This window comes from Dipodomys merriami, unplaced genomic scaffold, assembly GCF_024711535.1.
Source record: "Dipodomys merriami isolate MVZ:Mamm:240054 unplaced genomic scaffold, mDipMer1.0.p SCAF_20, whole genome shotgun sequence".
In the NCBI taxonomy this organism is placed as follows: Eukaryota; Metazoa; Chordata; class Mammalia; order Rodentia; family Heteromyidae; genus Dipodomys; species Dipodomys merriami.
The window spans coordinates 27419533-27440009 of record NW_027203382.1 but is presented as its reverse complement, the minus strand read 5'-3'; the positions used below and the strand labels follow the sequence as shown (position 1 = coordinate 27440009).

The 20477-nt window shown below is 41.7% G+C and overlaps 1 protein-coding gene across 5 annotated transcripts in view; it reads right to left on the bottom strand.

Moving 5' to 3' along the window:
* The window catches only part of Bdp1 (BDP1 general transcription factor IIIB subunit), a 105183-nt gene that overhangs the window by 77508 nt on the left and 7198 nt on the right, over window positions 1-20477 (bottom strand). For 3 of the 5 annotated variants that reach the window (XM_070031314.1, XM_070031315.1, XM_070031318.1), the window contains exons 2-10: window positions 19443-19719; window positions 16266-16375; window positions 13768-13827; window positions 12543-12674; window positions 10171-10304; window positions 6239-6333; window positions 4673-4727; window positions 2886-3026; window positions 401-679 (exon numbers count right to left, since the gene is read on the bottom strand). In XM_070031314.1, the coding sequence (XP_069887415.1) occupies window positions 401-679; window positions 2886-3026; window positions 4673-4727; window positions 6239-6333; window positions 10171-10304; window positions 12543-12674; window positions 13768-13827; window positions 16266-16375; window positions 19443-19719 (1283 nt within the window). The remainder of the gene's footprint in view (window positions 1-400; window positions 680-2885; window positions 3027-4672; window positions 4728-6238; window positions 6334-10170; window positions 10305-12542; window positions 12675-13767; window positions 13828-16265; window positions 16376-19442; window positions 19720-20477) is intronic. The other 2 variants (XM_070031317.1, XM_070031316.1) reach the window with 2 other exon arrangements.

Below are 20477 nucleotides of genomic sequence, written 5' to 3'. Positions count from 1 at the left end.
CTTCAATTAACAGGACATAGGGTGATTTATTAAAACATATAGATGGGGGGCTGGGAAGGTGGTTCAGTGGTAGAGTGCTAGCCTTAAGCAAAAGTAGCTCAGGGACAGTGCCCAGGCCCTGAGTTCAAGCCCCAGTACTGGCAAAAAATAAAAAAAAATTTTTAAATTTAAAAGAAAGAAAAACCTAATAATACATGTCAGAAGTATATTTCAGAGAAAAATCTAACAACTTTTGTTCTTTTAATAAATTCTTTCATTACTCTAAAATTAAAATTATTTAATAATGTTATTTGTATATGTTACTAATTGCTACAATATATAACTATGGTATACACCATATTACTATGCATGTCTGTCTCCTCAAGTAAATGTAGCCTTTTAGAATGCATAATCAACTTACTCTTGTTTACTTCACTTTCAGATGGATTTGTATGAACTGTGACATTTCCTAAAAGGTTTTCTACTTGCTGTTCATTAGTCTCATCTTGATTCTTCCTTTTCCTTTTCTTTTGATTTTGGTCTTGTTCTAATACAACTTGTTCTGAATCCTGTCCTGATGAAATCAGAGATTCTTCTTCAACTGTCTGAGCATCCTTCAGAGATCTTTCTGTATCAGAAATTTTAGTACTCACAGATTCATCTGGATCATCATTCACTCCTACATTAGTAACTTTTTTCACTGGAAACAAAAGAATTAGGCATAAATATATGAACAACTTATAAAAAATATTTTTGTTTGGTTTGTTTTGTATGTTTTTCTTGTACCAGTACTAATGCTTGAACTCAGGAGCCTGGCACTGTCCTTAGCTTTTTTTTTTTTTTTTTTTTTTTTTGGTCGGTCGTGGGGCTTGAACTCTGGGCCTGGGCACTGTCCCTCAGCTCTTCATCTCAAGGCGAGTGCTCTACCACTTGAGCTACAGCGCCACTTCCGGTTTTAAGGTGGTTTATTGGAGATAGGAGTCTCACGGTCTTTCCTGCCCGGGCTGGCTTTGAACCACGATCCTCAGATCTCAGCCTCCTGAGTAGCTAGGATTACAGGCGTGAGCCACCAGCGCCCGGCTGTCCTTAGCTTTTTAACTTATAGATGGCATTCATTACTGGAGCCACAACTCTACTTCTGGCTTTTTTTGGAGATAAGTCTCAAGGACCTTTCTGCTCAGCAGGTACCAAACTGAAATCCTCAGATTTCAGCTTCCTGAGCAACTAGATAACAGTGTGAGCCACAGGCACCTGGCCAGAAAAAATCCTGAAAGAGAAAGATATGTATTCAAGGGTGTCCTCTGTAATAATATTTGCATTAAAAAAATTGAAGAGAAACTAAAGTAAGAATAAAATAAACTATAAATGTCCTTATTAGAATGTAACAGGTGTCACAAGTTCTATCTCAAGCACATATGATTTTTAATTTTTACAAATCTAAGCCGGCGCCAGTGGCTCACACCTGTAATCCTAGCTACTCAGGAGGCTGAGATCTGAGGATCATGGTTCAAAGCCAAACAGGCCGGAAAGTCCTTAAGACTCTTATCTCCAATAAACCACTCAGAAAACTGAAGTGGCGCTGTGGCGGTGGTAGAGCGCTCACCTTGAGCTGAAGAGTGCAGGGACAGCACCCAAGCCCAGAGTTCAAGCCCCACAACCAACCAAAAAAAAAAAAATCTATACAGGCAGTAATAGTGTTTTATATATGTACATATATACATATATAAACATACGCACACATAAAGAGACATATTACTGTTTTATATAAATGTATATACAGTGTATATATGAAACAGGTTTATATATAGTAATAAAAAAGATTTTAGCAAGGTGCCCGTGGCTCACAGCTGTAATCCTAGCTACCCAGGAGGCTGAGATCTGAGGGTTGCAGTTCAAAGTCACCCCAGGGAGAAAACGCATTGAGACTCTTATCTCCAATTAATCACTAGAAAATCAGAAGTGGAGCTAAGGCTCAAGTGGTAGAACACTAGCCTTGAGGCCTTGAGTGAAAGAGCCCAGAGACAGCACCCAGGCCTTGAGTTCAAGCCCCACGACTGACAAAAAGAAAGGAAGAAAGGAAGAATGGAAGGAAGGAAGGAAGAACGGAAGAAAGGAAGGAAGGAAGGAAGGAAGGAAGGAAGGAAGGAAGGAAGGAGGGAAGGAAGGAAAAAAGGTAAAGAAAAGAAAAGAAAAAAGAAAAAGATTTCAAAATACATTACTGGGGGCTGGGAAGGTGGCTCAGTGGTAGAGTGCTTGCCTTGCATGCCTGAGGCCCTCCCTGGGTTAATTCCTCAGTACCACATAAGCAAAAAAGAAAAAAGCCGGAAGTGGCGCTGTGGCTCAAGTGGTAGAGTGCTAGCCTTGAGCTGAAGAGCTGAGGGACAGCACCCAGGCCCAGAGTTCAGGCCCCACAACTGGACCCAAAAAAAAAAAAAAAATTACTGGGCTGAGCTCTGATGGCTTACATTTATAATCCTAGCTACTCAGGAGGCTGAGATCTGAGGAAAGTGGTTCAAAACCAGCTCAGACAGGAAAGTCCATGAGAATGTTATCACCAATAAAATATCAAATGGCAAGAAGTGAAGCTGTGGGTCAAGTGGTAGAGTGCCAGCCTTGAGCAAACAAAGCTCAGAAAGAACACTAGACTCTAAGTTCAAGCAACCAGGACTGGGATACGCACGCACGCACGCACACACATTTCATATTATTGGTCTGGAATGGATATGGATCTAAGTGGTAGAAAACCTGCCTAGAAAGCCATCTGTACAACACCTTAATAATAACAAAATTATATTTTTTAAAACATCAATACTTTTGGTAATGTGGTTCAAGTGGTAGGAGCATCAGCCTAACAAACACATGGCACTGTGTTCAAATCCCAATACCAGCAAAAAAAAAATGAATACCTTTTACGTTTTTCCGTGGTTTGGAGGACTTTTCCTTCAAACTCTGATTTTTAACAGATTTTTGTTTTCTTTTCTCTTCTTCAGCAAGAACTTTCTGAAGTAAATGAGCAAAAAAATCGAAGTCAAAAGGACGTTTTTCTTCTGTTTAAAAAAAAATAAAAGGAAAATAACCTTCAAGTTATTTTTTTAAAGAAGGAAAAGTACTTTGTCATTTGTAAAGAATCATACATCAAAAACAGACTTATCACTAGGACCATGGATAAACAAGTAGATAATAGAACACCAGTCAGCAATAAAAGAAAAAACTGTGGAGTGTAGCTGAGAGGCAGAGCACTTGTCTAGCAAGTGCTCAACCCTCAGTTGTAGCATATGCTAAGTGAATATGTGGGAATTCAAATGAAAATAGTGGTTGCATTGAGCCAGTAGGATAGATTTTGTTTTTCGGGGGTTTTTTGGGGGTTCCGGTCATGGGGCCTGAACTCTGGGCCTGGGCACTGTCCCTCAGCTCTTCAGCTCAAGGCTAGCGCTCTACCACTTGAGCTACAGCGCCACTTCGGCTTTTTTCTTTTTGCTTATGTGGTGGAGGAATCGAACCCAGGGCCTCAGGCATGCAAGGCAAGCACTCTACCACTGAGCCACCTTCCCAGCCCAAGGATAGATTTTGTTTGACTTGAACAGAAACCAAGAAAAATTCTGAAATAACAAAAATGTTCCATATATGATTTGGGGTGATGGTACATGTATATTCTTTGCCAGTTTCAAACTACACTCTGAACTGCCTGTAATGTAAAGGCTGTTCAGTGACAGTGCTCATTCTTATTAGCTAGCACAAAATACTGGATTTAATCTCCAACAACAAATAACAAATGTGAAGATGATTAAGTCTTCAAAATGCCTATCTATTTAGGCATTTTTAATCATTTCACTATCTACTCCCTCCCCAAATAGCAGTAAAGTAGGAAATAATTATAAAATGTAAGTTTAGTATACTCAGGAACATATTTAAATACTCAGCAGCACCACTATATCAAAAAATAATAATAGTAATCAAGCCAGGCACCCAGTGGCTCACTCCTGAAATCCTAGATAGCTACTCAGGAGGCTAAAATGTGAGAATCAAGGTTCAAAGCCAGCCCGGGCAGAAAAGTCCGTGAGACTCTTATCTCCAAAAAAAACACAAGAAAACCGAAAGTGGCGGGGTGGCTCAAGTGGTAGAGTGTTCACCTTGAACTGAAGATCTGAGGGACAGAACCCAGGCCCAGAGTTCAGACCCCACAACTGACCAAAAAAAAAAAAGCTCAGGAACAATGTTCAAGACGGAGTTCAAGCCCCAGGCATATACACACTCACACAAACACCCACACACCTATACACACAAGGATTCTCAACTGTCCTGATTGCCACTGTATCTTCAGCACTTGATATAAACATCTATACACAGCACGTGGTCAGCCAGTGCTGATGACTTAATGATAAGTTGACAGCAGGAAGGATTCATCCATTGTGTTCTATTTTCCAGAAACAATCTTTTAAACTTAGTCCCTCACAATAAACACATAGCACCTTGGTAATCTCTTGGCAAGGACTCTTAATCTGCTTCTAGATATTTTAACTAATCCTTTGTCAATGGATTTGTAGCAGTACTAAAACCAGGATGTTAAATAGAAAATTTCCAGTCTTATGCTTCTTAACCAATATAAAGACAAATCTAGAACACACTAAAGTCAAAGAAAAATATTGGACATTTTTAGCCTCTCCAAATGATAAATGAAGGCATTATTACTTACGGAATGCTTTGTCTATTCTCCATCCATTTGTTTTCTCTTCACGTTTAAATTTATTCTGTCAACAAAAAAAAGTCAAGAAATGTAACAATTTTCCTCAAATTACTGAAGAATATTTGGAGGTTTATACCTAAATTATGGCAACTTAGGAGGCTGAGATCTGAGGACTGAGATTCAAAGGCAGCTAAAGCAGAAAAGTCCATGAGGCTATCATCACCACTTAACTACCAAAAAGTTGGAAGTGGAGGTGTGGCTAAAGTGACAGAACACTAACCTTGACCAAAAAAGCTCAGAAACAATAACCAGGCCCTGAGTTAAAGCCACAGGGTTTTAACTCTAGTATCCATGAAGATAAAATCTTCAGTAAAAATCTCATTCATTTTGCTAAAATACAGTAAAAATAATGTAACACTAGGCCGGGTGCCAGTGGCTCACGTCCATAATCCTAGCTACTAAGGAGGCTGAAATCTAAGGATCTCAGCCTGGACAGGAAAAGTCTATGAGACTCTTATCTCCAATTAACCTCCAGAAAACCAGAAGTTGTGCTGTAGCTCAAGTGGTAGAGCTCGCTCCCCTTGAGCTAAAGAGCTCAGGGACCAGGCCCAGGCCCAGAGTTCAAACCCCAACAAAACAAAACAAAACAAAACAAAACAAAAAACATTAACACTAATGTATGTCTATCCCATATTTTTGCTTAAAAAAAATGCTTGAGTGGGGAGCTGGAAAAGTGTCTCAGTGGTAGAGTGCTTGCCTCACATGCATGAGACCCTGGGTTCTGTTCCTCAGCACCATATAAGCTAAAAACACTGGAAGTGGTGCTGTGGCTCTCAAGTGGTAGAGTGCTAACCTTGAGCTGAAGAGCTGAGGGACAGCGCCCAGGCCCAGAGTTCAGGCCCCACAACCGGACAAAAACAAACAAAAAAAAAAAAACCAGAAGTGGTAGACTGCTAACCTTGAGTAGAAGAACTCAAGTATAGCACCAAAACCCTGAATTCAAGCCCTGTGACCAAGGGGGAAAAAAAAAATATTCAAACTATTCTGGCATATGTGTCTTCTCTTTATATCAACACTTAAATTCAGTGCCTTTATCAGTACACTCTCAAACATATTTGAGAAATAAGAGTGATAGAGATGTATCTGTATTTGAACTGAGAAACCTTATTTGCTTTTCAAGTAATAAAGGAGAAATAGTGAAGGAAAAAACTGTCACTGGGCACCAGTAGCTCATGCCTGTAATCCTAACTACTCTTAATTATTGAGATCTGAGGATTGTGGTTCAAAACCAGCCCAGTCAGAAGAGTCCCCGTGAGACTCTTATCTCCAATAAACTACTCAGGGACAGTGCCCAGGCTCAAGTTCAAGTCCCAGGATAGGCAAAAACAAAACAAAAAACTGTCATTTAAACCAGACGTGTATTTGTATTTTTTTTACCTTTTATATGCAAAATATATTTTAATATTATATATATAGTACAATATACACATATATGTGTGCATACACACACACACATACACACACATTTAAAACTTTGCAGATTGTTTCCAAACAAGCATGTTAAGTTTACCTTACCTTAATTTCTATTCTTGCTCTGTGAGGAAAAAGTTGTCCAATCATAGAAAAGTCCGTTCCTACCATGCTGATGGCTAAAAAAAACATATCTGTTTCTGTAAAAATAAAAGATTTAAAATAACCAAAAAGTAATCTTTTTAAAAACAAAATTAAGAGAAACATTATGTATGAGTTTAAAAATTCACAGTACTTAATTTCATGGGATAGAAGCTAATGGTATGCATAAAAGCATCTTTTTTTCCTTTTTTGGTCAGCCATGGGGCTTGAACTCAGGGCCTGGGTGCTATCTCTGAGTCTTTTTGCTTAAGGCAAGCGTTCTACAGAGCCACTTCCAGTTTTCTGGTGGTTAACTGAAGGTAAGAATCTAATGGGCTTTCCTGCCTGGGAAGACTAGGATTACAGGGGTGAGCCACCAGCGCTCAACTATAAAAGCATCTTAAACAATCCAAAAAAAGGGCATTCGTAATTTTTGTGTTCATACAAAGCAGCTAATTTTTTTTATCTGACCTCACTTTAAATGCCTTTAAAAGACTGCCATCCATGGCCAGCATTGAGTTATGTGTCCAACCAAGATGAGCTAAATAGCGTATGAATAAAGTAGCTAAGGATGGGACTGGTAGTGCATGCCTGAAATCCTAGCACTTGGGAGGCAGAGGAGGATTTTGAGTTCAAAGCCATCTAAACTACACAGAGAGATCCAGTCAAAAAGACAAAAAGAAACCTGGGTGCTAGTAGCTCCCCCTTATATTCCTAGTTCCTCAGGAGGCTGAGATCAGAGGATCACAGTTTAAAGCTAGCCCAAGTAAGAAAGACTTGGAGATTCTTATCTTGGAGCACTGTGGTAGAAGTGTTAGCCTTGAGTTAAAGAGCTTCAAGAACAGTACACAGGCCCTGAGTTTAAGCCCCATGACCAACCCAAAGAGAGAGAGAGAGAGAGAGAGAGAAAGAAAGAGAGAGAGAGAGAGAGAGAGAGAGCGCAGAAGAGCAGAGGGTCAGTGGCTCACACCTGTAATCCTAGCTACTCAGAGCACTGAGATCTGAGGATCACAGTTTGAAGTCAGTCAGCCTGGGCAGGAAAGCCTGAGATTCTTTTTTTTTTTTTATTTTATTTTATTTTATTTGTGAACATACTGTCCAGAGGAGTTACAATTACATGGGCAGGATAATGAGTACATTTCTTACCAAGCATTGCAGCCTCCTCCTTTGTTTACCCTTCACATCCCTTTCCAGCCTCCCCCCTCCCCCCCAATCCCAATCCTTCTCCTTCCCCCCTCCCCCCCCAAGCCTGAGACTCATATCTCCACTAAACTACAAAAAAAGCCAGAAGTAGAGCTGTGGCTCAAGGGGTAGAATACTAATCTTGAGCAGAAAAGCTCAGGGACCAGAATACTAATCTTGAGCAGAAAAGCTCAGGGACCCAGCCCAGGCCCAGAGGTCAAGCCCCAGAAGGGGACTGGAGAGGGAGAGAGAGAGAGAAAGAGAGAAAGAGGGGGGAAGAAAGAATATAGTAGTGGAGCACCAGTGGCTCACACCTGTAATTCTAGCTACTCAGGAGGCTGAGATCTGAGCATCACAGTTCAAAGCCAGCCTGGGCAGGAAAGGCTATGAAACTTTTATCTCCAATAAACTACCAGAAAAACCGAAAGTGGCACTGTGGCTCAAGTGGTAGAACACTAGCTTTTAGCTGAAGAGATTGAAAGACAGCATTCAGGCCCCGAGAGCAAGCCCCATGACCAACAAAAAAAAAAAAAAAAAAAAAGATAGTAAGGAATGTCTAACGGGAAAAATACATGAGAAACTTGATAAAACTTGGTGAAAGTGACAGAAAATAGAATTATACAATCATTTTATTCTACATCCTCTACCATATTTGAATTTTCTCACAAAGCTCTAATACTTCTGTGTACATGCGACAGCACTGGGGCTTAAATTCTGGGCCTTGAGCTCTCAGTTGGCTTTTTAGCTCACAGCTGGTGCTCTACCACTTGACATAGGCCTCCAATTCCAATTTGTTACTAGTTTATTGGAAGATAAGAGTCTCTGCCTGGCTGGCTTCCAATCTTACTATTTTATTTTTTGGTGGCAGTGCTTGGTTGAACTCAGTGCCTGGGCACTATCTCTGAGCTCAAAAGTCTACCACTTGAGGCATAGCTCTAGTTCTGGCTTTTGGGTGGTTAATTAAAGGTAAGAGTCTAATGGACATCCCTGCTGGGCAGGCTTCAAATGTGGATTCTCAGATCTCAACCTCCACAATAGCTAGGATTATAGAAGTAAACCAATGGTGTACAGCTCCAATCTCAACTCTCATAAATCAGCCTTCTGAGCAGCTAGGCTATAAGGTATAAGTAACCAGCATTTGGCTTCTACTGCTTTTATAACAGAAAACACTAACAAGCCCCACCATTGTTTTGGTTTGTCAATACTGGGGTTTGAACTCAGGATCTTCACTTGCAAGGCATGTACTCTACCAAGTGAGAGAGAGAGAGAGAGAGAGAGAGACACAAACACACACACACACACACACACACACACACACACACACACACACACACACACACACACACACGATAGATTTTTTTGAGACAGTCAATTATGTTGCCTAGGATAGCCCTCGAACTTGCAATCCTCCAGTTTCCATCATTTGCTTTTCCTTTTCTTTTTTTTTACCTCCACCTATTATACACTGGATTATGGATTTATAGACATGTACTAGGTACTACCTACAGTAGTAGGTAGTAGGAAGGGTCTATGTAGATTAGGGGGCCTTGTGTTTCTATTTTAACTGCTGGAATTACAGGCAAGTGTCACCAACACTAGGCTAAATAACATAATTTACCAAGACAGATTTTATTACACAATACTATCTGACACAGAACATTATGACTTTAGTAATGTTAATTTTCCATTCTTTTTTTTTTTTTTTTTTTGCCGGTCCTGGGGCTTGAACTCAGTGCCTGGGCACTGTCTCTGAGTAGCCACAGTGCTACTTCCAGCTTTTTCTACTCATGTGGTACTGAAGAATTGAACCCAGGGTGTCATGCATGCTAACCAAGCACTCTACTACTAGGCCACATTCTCAGCCCTTTTTTCTCCTTTTTTTTTTTGTCAGTGGTAGGGCTTAAATTCTGGGCCTGGGCACTGTCCCTCAGCTCTTCAGCTCAAGGCTAGTGCTCTGTCACTAGAGCCACAGCGCCACTTCCAGTTTTCTGAGTGGTTTACTGGAGATAAGAGTCTGATGCCCCAGGCTAGGAAGGTGGCTCAGTGATAGAGTGCTTGCCTTGCATGGTGAGGCCCTGGGTTCAATTCCTCAGCACCACATAAGCAGAAAAAGCCAGAAGTGGCCGGGCGCTGGTGGCTCACGCCTGTAATCCTAGCTACTCAGGAGGCTGAGATCTGAGGATCGTGCTTCAAAGCCAGCCCGGGCAGGAGAGACCTTGAGACTCCTATCTCCAATAACCACCAGAAATCCTGAAGTGGCGCTGTAGCTCAAATGGTAGAGCGCTTGCCTTGAGCTTAACAGCTGAGGGACAGCGCCTAGGCCCAGAGTTCAAGCCCCACGGCCGACCAAAAAAAAAAAGAAAAAGCCAGAAGTGGCAATGTGATTCAAGTGATAGAGCTGAGGGACAGTGCCCAGGCCCAGAGTTCAGGCCCCATGACCAGAGGGAAAAAAAAAAAAGAGTCTCATGGCCTCTCCTGCCCAGGCTGGTCAGATCTCAACCTCCTGAATAGCTAGGATTACAGGCATGAGCCGCCACATCCAGCCTAAAAACAATTTCTAAGATACAGAGATATAGCTGCACAGGGATAGATGGAAAGTGACAATAATATTAGCTAAAGAGAAAACAACATATTAATATACGTATTACTCAAGGGAGATCTAATCAGAAACATCAAACATCAATTCATCTCAAATAATTTTAATAAGTAATTACCTTTATTTGACCATGGTTTAGAGTAACAGTTTTTTCTAAAGCTGGAATAGGTAGTTGTAGAGCCTCGCTCAAATATAGGGTCATTTTCCTCAACAACACAGGGGCCTTTTGTCCTTAAAACTTCAACAGTTAAACTGAAAAAAGCAAATTTTCAAATAAATTTACATCAAAAATAAATAAATAGTAAATTAGATTTAAGTACTTAGATATTAAATTTACAACACAAGTCACATAAAAAGTACACCAATATACCTTTGGAAAATACGTAAAGTACATTTAAATATATATATTCAAAATATCTGTTAATTTCCACATAAATGTTATGCCCAAAATGCAGAAATAAATGTAAACCTGGTTGGAAACATGGCTTAGAGGTAGAGTGCTTGCCTAGCATTCATGAGGCCCTGTGCTCAATTCCTCGGTACCACATTTAAAAAACAACAATTAGATTAAAAAAGAAAGAAATGTAAACCTGTTCTTAAATCGATTAACAATATAAAATTTACAAAATATTCTTGCATTACTTAAAATACGTGTTTTATGCCAGGTGCCAGTGGCTCACACCTGCAACTGATCTACACAAAAGACTGAGATATGAGGAGCACAGTCCAAAACCAGCCAGGAACAACAAAGTCAATGAGACTTTTTTCTCCAATTAATCACCAAAAATCTAGAAATGGAGCTATGACTTAAGTGGTAGAGCAATAGCCCTAAGCAAAAAAGCTCAGGACAGCACCCAAGTCCTGAGTTTCAAGCCCTAGGACCAGCACCAAAAAAAAAAAAAAGTGCGGCACTCAAATGCTGTCTATACATAAACATGTATATAAATATAAATACACACTATGCTACACACAACAGGAACTTTGAGAATTATAAGTATTTCATATTTATAGCTTAGAGTCCTACAGCCAAAGCAGTTTAAATATGCTTTTACGTATTTAATAAGCAGTGAAATCACCATTACAAAAACAAAAGATTAAAGAGTAGTAGCTAATATCTATAATCCAAGCTAGTCAGGAGATTGAGATTTCAACTCCTAATAATCTTGCTCATTCTCCTCTACATTAACCACATATGCCACCATAATCAACAGGAGCCTGAGATTTGAGAACTGAAATTCAAAGCCAGCCAGCCAAATCCAAGATTGTTATCTTCAATTAACCAGGGAAAAAGGTAGAAATGGAGATGTGGGCTCAAAAGGCGAATCACTAGCAGTAAGGAAGACAGCAATCGGTCTGGAGTTGAAGCACCAATATCAAGAAAAACAAAACAAGAGCAGGATTCTATTTATATATCCTTATCATCAAATTTAAATATTATATTTTTTATTAATAAAACTGCCAAAGGGCTAGAGGTGTGGCTCAAAATATTAAGAGAACCTGACTAGCAAACTTGAGGCCCTCAGTACAATACTGAATACCATCCCAAAAAACAAACTGGCAAAGATTTTTCATTTTCTTGATTTTCCTATTAATTTATCTCTTTTATATATTTACTTAATAAGCCAGGCGCTGGTAGCTCACCCCTGTAAAACTAGCTACTCAGGAGGCTGAGATCTGAGAATCCAGGTTCAAAGCCAGCCCAGGCAGGAAACCCCATGAGACTCTTTTCCATTAAAGTGGTGCTGTGGCTCAAGTTGTAGAGTACCCAACTTAAGCTGAAGAGCACAGAGACAATGCCCAGGCCCAGAGTTCAAGCCCCACGACCAACAAAAAAAAATAAAAATATGTACTTAATAGTAGAGGGCCAGGCTGGGAAGGTGGCTCAGTGGTAGAGCGCTTGCCTTGCATGACTGAGGCCCTGGGTTCGATTCCTCAGCACCACATAAGCAAAAAGAAAAAAAGCTGGAAGTGGCGCTGTGGCTCAAGTGGTAGCGCGCTAGCCTTGAACTGAAGAGCTGAGGGACAGGGCCCAGGCCCAGAGTTCAGGCCCCATGACCGGACCCAAAAAAAAAAAAAAAAAAAATAGTAGAGGGCCAAGCCAGGCGCCAGTGGATTACGCCTGTAATCCTAGCTACTCAGGAGGCTGAGATCTGAGGATCGCTGTTCAAAGCCAGCCCGGGTAGGAAAGTCCAGGAAAGTCCGTGAGACTCTTATCTCCAATAAACCACCTGGAAGTGGTGCTATGGCTCAAGTGGTAGAGCACTCGCCTTGAGCTGATGAGCCCAGGGACAACGCCCAAGCCGAGTTCAAGCCCCACGACCGACAAAAAAAATAAATAAAATAAAAAGAAATAAAAAATAGTAGAGGGCCAGAAATAGGATCTTTCCTCAGACAAAAGCAGATCTATTATCATGAAACCACCATCTTTTCAACTTCTCTTTTTCCTCCTTCTCTAGTCCCATTCTATTCATTTCTCTCACACTAACTTACCTTTCTTCATCCAAAATAATAGAGCCATCTTCAGCCACTTTTACACGAGGGACCAGCAATGGCCCATCATCTATCTCTTCTTCCATTTCTTCATTTTCATCAGCATCAAGAGTACCCTTATTTTCTTGCCTACTGAAAGTAAAGATAAATTAATCTATGCAACTATATAAATAATTGCTGGGGCAGGAGAACTCTGAGTTCAAAGCCAGCTAGGCTACATAGTAAAACCCTATCTAACAAAAAAGCCAGGTGCTGGTGGCTCACACCTTTAATTCCAGCTACTCAGGATGCTGAGATCTGAGGATCACAGTTCAAAGCCAGCCTGGGCAGGAAAAGTCCGTGAGACACCTATCTCCAATAAACCAGCAGAATACTGGAAGTGGAGCTGTGGCTCAAGTAGTAGAGCGCTAGCCTTGAGCTAAAGAGGTGAGGGAGAGTGCCCAGACCCAGAGTTTAAGCCCCATGACCAACCAAAAAAAAAAAAAAAAAAGCCAGACACCAGTAGCTATAATCCTAGCTACTCAAGAGACTGAGATCTGAGGATCATGGTTCAAAATCAGCCCAGGCCGGAAAGTCCATGAGACTCTTATCTCCAATAAACCACTTAGAAAACTGAAGTGGCGCTATGGCTCAAGTGGTAAGAGCTGAAGAGCTGAGGGACATCTTGTAGGCCCAGAGTTCAAGCCCCATGACTGACAAAAAAAAAAACCACCAGAAAACCAGAAATGGCACTGTGTCTCACATGGTAAAGCACTCACCTTGAGCTGAAGAGCTGAGGGACAGCACCCAGGCCAGACCGACAAAAAAAAAAAAAAAAATAGAGGCTGAGATCTGAGAATCGCAGTTTGAAGTCCACTGGGCAGAAAAGTGTCCATAAGACTCTTATAACTACTCAGAAAAGCCATAAGTCGCCCTGTGACTCAAGTGGTAGAGTACTAAGCCTTGAACACAAAGAGACTCAGGGATAGTAACCCAGGCCCTGAGTTCAAGCCTCAGTACTGGCAAAAAAAAAAAGAAAGAAAGAAAGAAAATAAAAGAAAAAAGCAAAGAAAAACACCTATCAGAAGCAAACTATAATAGGAAATACCACTGATTTTATTTTTCAGAATGAGAAGAAATTGGAGGTAGTTCAATGTGTGTGAGGCTCTAACTTTGATCCCCAGTACTGAAAAAAGAAAAACAAATAGAAGAATACACATGACAGAATATAAGATGAGATGCTTACTCTCTTGTTTGAACTGGAGTCACTGATTTTTCATTTTTCTTTTCTTGTTCCAGTGAAGAACTATTAAACACAAATGACAAAAACTTTAGGGCTAGTAATGTGCTTAGTGGTAAAGTGCTTGCCTAGCATGCAAGAAGCCCAGGGTTCAATTCCTCAGTACCACATAAACAGAAAAGGCCAGAAGTGGTGCTATAGCTCAAGTGGTAGAGCACTAGCTGTAAACACAAAGAGGCTCAAAGACAAAGGCCAGGCCCTGAATTTAAGCCCCAAGACCGGCAAAAAAAAAAAAAAAAGACAAAAATTTGAATTATCAATTTACATGTTATTGATTAACTTCTCTGCATTTTTTTAATACAGTATATCATAACACTTCAATTTTGCAGTTATAACCTGAGAAATTAGCTCAGTTTCTGTTTACCATGCCCAGCCTAGGATTTTATCCCCAGCACAAAAATAGCTGGGCACTAGTGACTCAAATCTGTAATCCTGGGACTGGGAAGGTGGCTCAGTAGTAGAGCACTTGCTTTGCATGCATGAGGCCCTGCGTTCAATTCCTCAGCACCACATAAGCAGAAAAAGAAAAAGAAAGCCAGAAGTGGCACTATGGCTCAAGTGATAAGAGTGCTAGCCTTGAGCTGAAGAGCTGAGGTACAGTGCCCAGGCCCAGAGTTCAGGCCCCATGACTGGACCCAAAAAAAAATAAATAAAATAAAATAATCTGTAATCCTTGCTACTCAGGAAGCTAAGAACTAGAATCATGGTTAAAAACCAGCAAAAACCAACACTGGCAGGAAAGTCTATGAGACTCCAATTAACCATCAAATAGCCAAAAGTGGAAGTATGGCTCTCAAGTGGTAGAGTAGTATCCTTGAGGAAAAAGCTCATGCCTAGGCCCTGAGTTCAAGCACCAGGACCAGTGTGCACGCACACACACACACACACACACACACACACACACACACACACACACACGCACATACACACGCACACACACGTGGAGCTCTAGTTGAAGTGGTAGAGCACTTACCTTGAGGGAAAAAAAGCTCAAGGACAGCTCCCAGGCACTGAGTTCAAGCCCCAGGACTCATACACACACACAAAACAAGAAGTTTTGTTCTTGAAGGATTTAATCCTTCAAATTACACTGCATTCAATTTATATTTAAAGCATGTATTAACTATACAAAAAAAGTAATGAATCCCTGGTATCTAACCTTATGTTCATTGATACATGTCCTACATGCATGTAACATAGGTTAAGTTTATCCCTTCTGCACTATATTTAATTACAAAGTATGACATAAAGAGTAGACTATCTCTGGGGCTGGAAAGTTGGCTCAGTGGTAGACTGCTTGCCTTGCATGCATGAGGCCCTGGGTTCAATTCATCAGCACCACATAAGCAGAAAAAGCCAGAAGTGCTGCTGTGGCTCAAGTGGCAGAGCACTAGCTTTGAGCTGAAGAGCTGAGGAACAGTGCCCAGGCCAAGAGTTTAGGCCCCATGACCAAAAAAAAAATATAGACCATCTTTGCCTCTTCATATTTATATAAAATAATATACATACTGTAATGAACGCCGAGACTTTTTTTAATTCCTTTATTATTTTAGTTTTTAGTTTTTGATGATTCTGTCTTCTTTACCACATGTATGGAGTATTCAAGTGGACAGCTACTGAAGGGTGGGAGGGAGAGAAGAGAACTCAAGGGAAAAAGGGCAGAAGTGGAGCTCAATGGACACTGAAGAAAAGTAAATCTATACAAATCATGAGTGGAAATAAGAGGGAGGGAATAGAAAAGAATGAGGGAAAAGAAGAAACTACACAAAAGGAAATGGACTCATTACCTGACCATGTAAGTATAATCCCTCTGTATGTTGCCTTTTTAATAACAATCAAGTAAATTATTTTTTTTTTAAACTAGATCAGGGGCTGGGAAGGTGGCTCAGTGGTAGAGTGTTTGCCTTGTATGCATGAGGCCTTGGGTTCGACTCCCTAGCAACACATAAGCAGAAAAAGCTGGAAGCAGCTCTGTGGCTCAAGTGGAAGAACGCTAGCCTTGAGCTGAAGAATTGAGGGACAGTGCCCAGGCCCAGGGTTCAGGCCCTTACAACCAACAACAAAAAAAAAAGCTACATCATACCTTCAGCCAGATTATAGTAAGAAACAGAACTTGCAACTTAATTAGAAAAATGTCTAGTTGGTTTTACTACAATACTGGTAACTAATATAACAAAACAAGCTTAATTCTAATCTTAGTGATAAGGGGCACCATTAACCATTCAAACAAGCAGTTACTTGATGGAAATGGAGCTCAGCAGTAGTGTCAGCAGTAAAGAGTGTACTTAACACAAGTGAAGCCCTGAGTTCAATTACCAGCACAAAAAGAAAAGAAAAATAGTTTTTGTTTAAAAGAATTTACCTAAAAAGACAGTATAACACCATAAATCTTACCAATATGCTTTTGGAAAACAAGAAACTTTAAAAACAAGTATTTTACTTACGCCATGGGATTTTTATCTGGAAGATAATATATGAAGTCTCTCATTGTCATTTTTGAACGATCTGCGATCTTCTGGCTTTCATTTATACCGTATTTGTTTTTCCATTGTTTCTATATAAACAAACACATACAGACCCATTTTATAAACAGAGAAAAAATGCTTTATGCTGATAACTACTCCAAAACAATTTATATAATAAACATTAAAAAGGGCTGGGAATGTGGCTTAGTGGTAGAGTGCTTGCCCAGCATGCATGAAGCCCTGGGTTCATCTCACAAACAGAAAAAGTGAGAAGCGCTGCTGTGGCTCAAGTGGCAGAGTGCTAGCCTTGAGCAAAAGCAGCTCAGAGACAGTGTCTAGGCCCTGAGTTCCAGCCCCAGGACTGACAAAAAATAAAATAAATAATAATAAAAATAAACATTAAAAAGTTGTAGCAAAGCCTGGCTACTTAGGAGGCTGAGATCTGAGGATCATGGTTAAAAGCTAGCCCAGGCAGAAAAGTCCATGAGACCCTTATCTCCAATAAACTACTCAGAAAAAGGCTAGAAGTGACACTGTGGATCAAGTGGTAGAGTACTAGCCCTAAGCACAAAGAGGTTCAGGGACAGCCATCAAAGCACCAGTACCAGCAAAAATAAAGTTGGCTGGGAATATGACTTAGCAGTAGAGTGCTTGCTTCACATGCATGAAGCTCTGGGTTCAATTCCTCAGTACCACATAAACAGAAAAAGCTGGAAGTAGCACTGTGGCTCAAGTGGTAGAGTGCTTACCTTGAACTGAAGAGCTCAGGGACAGTGCCTGGGCCCAGAGTTCAAGCCCCATAAGGACAGAAGAAGAAGTAGAAGGAGGAGGAGGAGGAGGAGGAGGAGGAGGAGGAGAAGGGGAAGGGTAAGGGGAAGGAGCAGGAGCAGGAGAAGAAGAAGAGAAGGAGGTGGGGGGGAGGAAGGGAGGGAAGGATGGAGGGAAGGAGAAGGAAGAAGGAAGAAGACAAGGGAAGGAGGGAGGAGGAAGGAGGACGGAGAAAGAAGGAGGAGGAGGAGGAAGAGGAGGAGGAGGAGGGAGGAGAAGGGGAAGGGGAAGGAGCAGGAGCAGGAGAAGAAGAGGAGAAGGAGGTGGGGGGGAGGGAGGGAAGGATGGAGGGAAGGAGAAGGAAGAAGGAAGAAGACAAGGGAAGGAGGGAGGAGGAAGAAGGAGGACGGAGGAAGAAGGAGGAGGAGGAAGAAGAGGAGGAGGAGGAGCTGGAGGAGGAGGAGGGGAGGAGGGGGAGGAAGGGAGGGAAGGAGGGAGAAGGAGGAAGGAGGAGGAGGAGGAAGAAGAGAAGAGGAAGAAGGAAGGAGGAAGGAAGAAGGAAATAGGAGGAAGAAGGAAATAGGAGGAAGGAGGAAGGAGCAAGAGGAAGGAGGAAGGAGCAAGAGGAAGGAGGAGGAGGAGGAGGAGGAGGAGGAGGAGGAGGAGGAGGAGGAGGAGGAGGAGGAGGAGGAGGAGGAGGAGGAGGAGGAGGAGGAGGAGGAGGAGGAGAAGAAGAAGAAGAAGAAGAAGAAGAAGAAGAAGAAGAAGAAGAAGAAGAAGAAGAAGAAGTTGTTGAAGATGTAGCAAGCCAGGAGCTGGTGGCTCACAACTATAATCCTAGCTACTCAGAAGGCTTTGATCTGAGGATCATGGTTTGAAGCCAGCCTGGACAGTAAAGTCCATGAGACTCCTCTTCAATTACTAAAAAGCTGAAAGTGGAGCTGTGGCTCAAATGGTAGAATGTTAGCCATGAACAAGAAAAAGCTCAGGAAGGGGCTGGGAAGGTGGCTCAGTGGTAGAGTGCTTGCCTTGCATGCTTGAGGCCCTGGGTTTGATTCCTCAGCACCACATAAGCAAAAAGAAAAAAGCCGGAAGTGGCGCTGTGGCTCAAGTGGTAGTGCGCTAGCCTTGAGCTGAAGAGCTGAGGGACAGTGCCCAGGCCCAGAGTTCAGGCCCACGACTGGACAAAAAAAAAAAAAAAAAAGAAAAAGCTCAGGAACAGTACCCAAGACATGAATTCAAGCCCCAGGATTAGTGCACATGTTCATGCGCGTGCACACACATATATACATACACGTATATACATACATACATACATACACACACACACACACACACACACACACACACAAAGATGTAGTATATAAACACAATGGATTTTTTCTCATTCATTAGAAAGAATATTACATCATAAAATTATGGTATATGAAGTAATTCAGGTCCAGGAAAACAAAGGACACATGTTCTCTCTCATATATGGAAGCCAGTACTAATTCATACATGTACAAGAAATCCAAGCACCAGTGGCTCACACCTTTAACCCTAGCCACTCAGGAGGCTGAGATCTGAGGATCACAATTTGAAGCTAGAAGAGCCATGATACTCTTATCTCCAATTAACCAGCAAAAAGCCAGAAAGTAGAACTGAGGCTCAAGTGGCTTAGCTTTGAGCACAAAAGCTAAAAGACAGTACCCAAACTCTGAGTTCAAGCCCCAGGACTGGCACACACACAAAGCATAAAAGTAAACAATTAGGGCTGGGAAGGTGGCTCAGTGGTAGAGTGCTTGCCTTGCATGCCTGAGGCCCTGGGTTCAATTCCCCAGCACCACATAAGCAAAAAGAAAAAAGCCAGAAGTGGTGCTGTGGCTCAAGTGGTAGAGCGCTAGCCTTGAGCTGAAGAGCTGAGGGACAACGCCCAGGCCCAGAGTTCAGGCCCCATGACCGACTCAAAAAAAAAAAAAAAAAGTAAACAATTAAAGGGTTCACAAGGCTCACACCTGTAATTCTAGCGACTCAGGAAGCTGAGATCTGAGGATCTCAGTTCAAAGTCAGCCCAGGCAGGAAATTCCCAGAGACTCTTAGCTCCAATAAACCACCAGAAAACCAGAAGTGGTGCTGTGGCTCAAGTGGTAGAGCGTTAGTCATTCAAACCCCATGACCAACACAAAAAAAAAAGAAAGAAAGAAGAAAGAAAAAAATACTTGATGAGGTCCATTGTTTTTTTCAACCATTATACTAACAGGAGAAATTTTAATAACATAAGAGATATGATTTGGCTTTGCTACCCTAATAATACAGATGCCTACTTCTTTTTCCAAAGTATGCCATACTAACCTAAAAAACAGAAATCTAACAGGCAACATCAAAATTATGATTTTACTCACTTACCTTCTCTTTTCTCAGTTCTTCCTTTAACATCTCCCTCAGTTTCTGGGCTTTATATATTCGGTATCTGTCTGAACATGGCTGCTTCTCTCTTGTTGTAATGGGGTTTGGCTGTGAAGTGTCTTGATTAACTGTAGATAAGGGATGAGACTGTGAAGGAACACTGACACTAGGTTTCCCTACACTAGAAGTACTTGATACTCGTTTTCTTCTCTGTGAAGCAGTAGTGGACACATTAGTGGATTCTTCAACCTTATGTTCACCACCAGTGTTTTCATCCCTGTTGAAATTAAAAGGAAAAAAAGGCACCATGACTCCTTTTTTTTTTTTTTGGGGGGGGGGGGTGGTCCAATTGTGGGGCCTGAACTCTGGGCCTGGGCACTGTCTCTCAGCTCTTCAGCTCAAGGCTAGCGCTCTACCACTTGAGCCACAGCGCCACTTATGGCTTTTTTTTTCCTGCTTATGTGGTGCTGAGGAATCAAACCCAGAGCTTCATGCATGCAAGGCAAGCACTCTACCACTGAGCCACCTTCCCAGCCCTCCTTTTTTTTTGGGGGGGGGGGGTCAGTTGTGGGGCCTGAACTCTGGGCCTGGGCGCTGTCCCTCAGCTCTTCAGCTCAAGGCCAGCACTCTACCACTTGAGCCACAACGCCACTTCTGGCTTTTTCTGTTTATCTGGTGCTGAGGAATCGAACCAAGGGCCTCATGCATGCTAGGCAAGCACTCTACCACTGAACCACCTTCCCAGCCCCCAATGATTCTTCTTTTATATGTGTTAATTTTAAAATCTAGCTTGGTAAAAATTCAAAACAGTAAATTCTCATGCTAAAAAAAAAAAAAAACCAGTGAAGCTGGGCTCCAGTGGCTTACACCTGTAATTCTAGCCGCTCAGGAGGCTGAGATCTGAGGATCATGGTTCAAAGCCTGCCCAGGCAGGAAAGTCCATGAGACTCTTTTCTCCAATAAGCCACTGAGAAAATCATACGTGGTGCTGTGGCTCAAGTGGTAAAGTGCTCACCTTGAGCTGAAGAGCTGAGG